This window comes from Chenopodium quinoa, unplaced genomic scaffold (assembly GCF_001683475.1).
Source record: "Chenopodium quinoa cultivar QQ74 unplaced genomic scaffold, ASM168347v1, whole genome shotgun sequence".
In the NCBI taxonomy this organism is placed as follows: Eukaryota; Viridiplantae; Streptophyta; class Magnoliopsida; order Caryophyllales; family Amaranthaceae; genus Chenopodium; species Chenopodium quinoa.
Genome location: NW_018743522.1, coordinates 37,449 through 41,891, shown reverse-complemented (window position 1 = coordinate 41,891; position 4,443 = coordinate 37,449). Strand labels below are relative to the sequence as shown.

At 34.8% G+C, this 4,443-nt stretch overlaps 1 protein-coding gene and 1 long non-coding RNA gene across 2 annotated transcripts in view; one reads left to right on the top strand and one right to left on the bottom strand.

Annotated features, from left to right (window-relative positions):
• The first annotated feature begins 857 nt into the window (after positions 1-857).
• LOC110740168 lies at positions 858-2,842 on the top strand. Its single transcript, XR_002514984.1, has 2 exons — positions 858-1,454; positions 1,961-2,842. It is a non-coding gene; the product is annotated as an uncharacterized LOC110740168 (long non-coding RNA).
• A 362-nt stretch (positions 2,843-3,204) lies between these two features.
• LOC110740167 (ankyrin repeat-containing protein ITN1-like) overlaps positions 3,205-4,443 on the bottom strand; it is a 24,006-nt gene continuing 22,767 nt past the window's right edge. Inside the window, 2 exon segments of the mRNA XM_021920652.1 lie at positions 3,205-4,089; positions 4,092-4,128. Coding sequence (XP_021776344.1) covers positions 3,338-4,089; positions 4,092-4,128 — 789 coding nt within the window. The 3' untranslated portion in view covers positions 3,205-3,337.

Genomic DNA, 4,443 nt, shown 5'->3' with positions numbered 1-4,443 from the left:
CTTATTTTTATGTTTTTAATATAATAAAGTAATAAAAATAAGATGAATAAAAAATCTTTTAATTAAATAAAGAAATTCTAACAAGATAACGCTAAGGTGGGTCCCATATAACGAATTGACAATGATAGTAGATTAGTACTCCAGGTCACATGGAATTATCCAGAAATGTTTTTAGCTAGAAATCAAGAAAATATTTTGTGGGAATAAGCGAATTACGTGTTGGTGAAACCTGAAATGAATAATTATAGGCACTCGTTACTCGTTAGTGCTTTGTTTTCTTTCTCTTTTGAATGATGTTAATGGTTAATGTATATAGGGAGTCTAGATTATTAATCCTACGTACTCACTTGACATTTACATATTCTTTTTCTTTCTTTTTCTTTTTTCAACATATTCTTGGCTGCAAGTTTAATGGTAGTTGAATGTCAATTATATATTAGGCCTTAAAGTTTAATGTCAGTTGAATGTCAATTAACTAAGAATAACTATAGGCGCATAGCACCTATATATTAGCAAACATATAGGATGACATTTTTGAAATTAACTTGCAGTTTGTCACATGAAAGTGGGCCAAGGTGGAAGGAATTTTGGTGGAAAATATGATGGTAAAAAGTACCAGCGTACATAATAATACACAAAAAGTACTATTAAGACAATTAATACTTAATGGTACATTATACATGCATAATAGTATACATGAATGTACCACTGTAGCATAATAGTAGACATGAATGTACCACTGTAGAAAAACATCAAACGAAAAAAAAATTGAAAACCCCAAAACGCCCTTCTATATACATGCTAATTAAATAGGTGATATGCACCTGTATGCACTCATTAACTTAGTGATTGTTACAGTAACTGGGATATGATACCCAATTGGCCAAGACATGAGATCAATTCCGTTAAGATCATTTGATCTTTTACCGCAGAAATTACTATATACAAGTACCTTTGTCTATCATTTGCTAGAAGTTATTATTTGTTGAATAGTATTTCTCCTTGTTATTAGATTTTGTTAAAAACAAATAAAGGAGAATTTACAAGAAAGAAGAGAAAAAGAATGAGAGGAATAAAAGGGGAGAAAAGAAGGAGAGTACTCAGAGTAGTAGGAAATAAGAAATGAGCCTGTCTCGGCTAATCAATTAGATAAACGTTCTAAGTTTATCAAATGGCTTGATTGTAAATATGCTAAACAGAAACTTGTGACATGGCTACGATCTGGATGTCTACCTGTTCGAACTCGAGCTGACTCAGTTGCTTGGGCCTGGTGACGTTGGTAGACAGTGTATAACTCTGTTAATAAGAAATTTGAACACGGTGTAACAGACATTACAGTTGGGAGGAATTCATTTATGGTGGTGCCGCCGTACAGTTGTTTAAATTAGGCTATAATGTTGAAGGATGAACTTTGAAGAACGGGTGGTAGGAACATAAAAGTTTCCGTCGATCAGGTAAGGTCTCAACTAACTTTTCTTTGTCTTTGATATTGCTTGAGTTAACCAATTGACATGTAAGGATTTATATTGTTGTTGAAACTCTGATTTGTTAGCTTTGATTAAGTAGGATTGTAATGAAACGAGATAGTACTATATGAATAGTTAATTTTTTGTAATTTTCTTTTTATTATCATGTAAATTACTTCCTATATACTTCGTATCTTCTGTAGTTGTGCCATGTAGTACCTTTAATTTGTGTATTTGACTGTGAATGATTAAGGCTGGATTGTTGATTTTTCGTGAACATGTATGTATGTGGTAAGTTTTGCTTTATGTGAGTTGATGATTTCGTTTACATAGGGGTGGTTTTTAGAGGAATTAAGAGAGATGTGAGTAAATAGTGATGGTCATCGTTAATTCGATTAAACGCTTATTGTGTACTTGCATATCTGTGAGCTATGATCTTCAATTTTGATTACCAACTGCAAACACATATTTATTGATTATTTAATATTTTGCAGGATTGAATTGTTTCGAATCTACCCACTTTGGACGGAGCAAGATTCTGAAATCCCTATTGCTAATAGAGGCAGTGAAGTTGGTCTGAATGACCGAGGTAGCGGAGTATTGTGTGAAGGTAGTAGGTCTCAACAAACAGAGGGGTTGGAAGAAATTGTATTTGAGGAAGGGTTTGAAGCTGTTGTCCCAGTTATTGATGGGCTACAAAGCCCGTGTAATCAAGGAGCAAATGACACAGGGGACAATATATATCCCCTATTCAAACAATCGAGACTTTGGAAACAGTTGTGGCTAGTAATCACATCAGTGTTGAACAGTTTGTGGACGAGCCAAAAGTGGGAACTGTGTTTAAGAACTGGGAGGATCTAGAAGAGTATTACAAAGACTATGCGGAACAACAAGGCTTTGGTGTGAGTAGAGTCCAAGGCGTGTTTTCGAAGGGGGATATATGTGTTAGGACCGCAATAACATGGAGATGTGAGTGTTGGGGGATACCCGATATGAGGGCCCTTAGGGAAGCAAGGAAAAGGGCTAAGGCGATGGGTATCTCTGAAACTGGAGGAGTTGTTGGGGGAAAAGTATATGATAATGAGTTAAATCGTAGGAAGAGGAAGTCTAAAAAATATGATTGCTCCGCAATGCTGTGTGAGAGTTTAAATTGTGAGAAGGAGTGGGTGGTGAGGAAAGTAGTTCTTGACCATGCTAACCATACGCCTCTCCCTAGTCAGTCGAAGCTTGTAAAGGAGTATAGGATGAAACATTTTACTTCTAGGGTGAGGAAGAGGCTGTTGAATTACTATGAAGAGGGAGTATCCGTGACTTAACAGAACTTAACTTGTTTTTCTTAGTTTTATTTATTTATTTATTTTTATTTTTTTGCTGAATTTTATTTATTTTTGTTAAACATAAATCACTTTTTATAGAATATCATTTGAATTAGGTAAAATAGAGTATACAATTTATTCTTGGGTCTCAACCATCATAATATCAAGAGTGTACATCAATATGACAAACAAGTCACAGATTCAAATCTCACATCTACCATTATCTCCTCTAGAGTAGAATATTAAGCATGAATAGGGCCATGCTGCATCCACATGGAATGTGATAAAGTATAAATATACATATCGTAGTGTAAAAATATATACACACCAGCCGTGAATTGAACATAATAAATCTTAGCTCCTACAACAATAATGTAAGCACATACAAAATTCTATACGAAGTATATTGTAAGCTTAAATAATTACGTAGTAGATAACAGCGGTATCATTATAAATTAAGATAAGCCAATTGCAATTGATTATTGCATACATTAATACGTGTAGAATGTAAAGCTACAAAAAGCTAAAGCTTAAGATGGATTGTGACGACACACATTAGTGAGTTTTGACTATTATACATGATTGCTTGTATTTGATACATTTATAGTGGTTTTTGACCATATATAACACCTCTTTGAAAAACTTTATTATTGATTGCCTCTGTCGCCAACTAATCTTCTTCCACATAAATCGCACAACATGTCCAACGAGTATAAATCCCATTAACCCTAGCCATGCTAAGAGAGAGATCGTTATAGCAGTCCAAATACCGCCGTCATATTGAATTAGATTAGATACCGAGAACATGTATATAAATGCTGTTGCCGTGACAGAAATCCACAAGGTTATCCTTAAAAATGTCAAGAAATATCGCTTGCATGGAAGGCCGCTGATAAGGAGAAGGATGACACTTAGTGATGATATTAGTCCTATTGTGTTACTAATTAGTGCAAAACTATAAGCAGTATCTTTACTATATGACCATATAGCAGTACCTGCATCATGGCCAATATACTTTCTTGTCGTTTTACCTATTGTACCTGAATAGGCTAAATCATCCTGCCAAACGCCTCCTGGGGGGTTAATTCCGGCTTGGAAGGCCATGGTTGCGATCAAGGATGCCACCACCATTAGGGATGTCCGCTGGTCCTCCAACCAAGCGCGGTCTTTCTTGGGTTTTAGTGCTTCCTTTGCGGGTAATGCATTGGCGCGATTGAGGTGTTGCCATAGCTTGTCATCTTGTATCACATCCTTCCGACTTCGCTTATGAATATCCACAGCTGACAATCCTTTTTTTGCTTATAGCATTTTTTTATTTTCGGATGTCCAAGTAAAAATTCTACCATCTGCATATCAAATTGATAAGCTTTAAATTATATCAATTCATAACATTTTACTAGGTGTGTTAGGTCCAAAGTCCAAATGGGTTTTAGATTAATCCGTAACTTTTACTCTCCAACTATTTTGCATGGCCATTTTTATTCCTTTTATTTTACCCTAGGTGCACATGTGATATGATGTACAAATTAAAATACACCTTGGAAAACAATATTGAAAGTTGCGAAGAAGTTATAGTTAATAAAAAAATGATAAAGTTAGGGTCTCAAGGGTTGTGACTTGTGGTTAATAGACAAAAAGAAAAAAAAAAAGACATTTATATT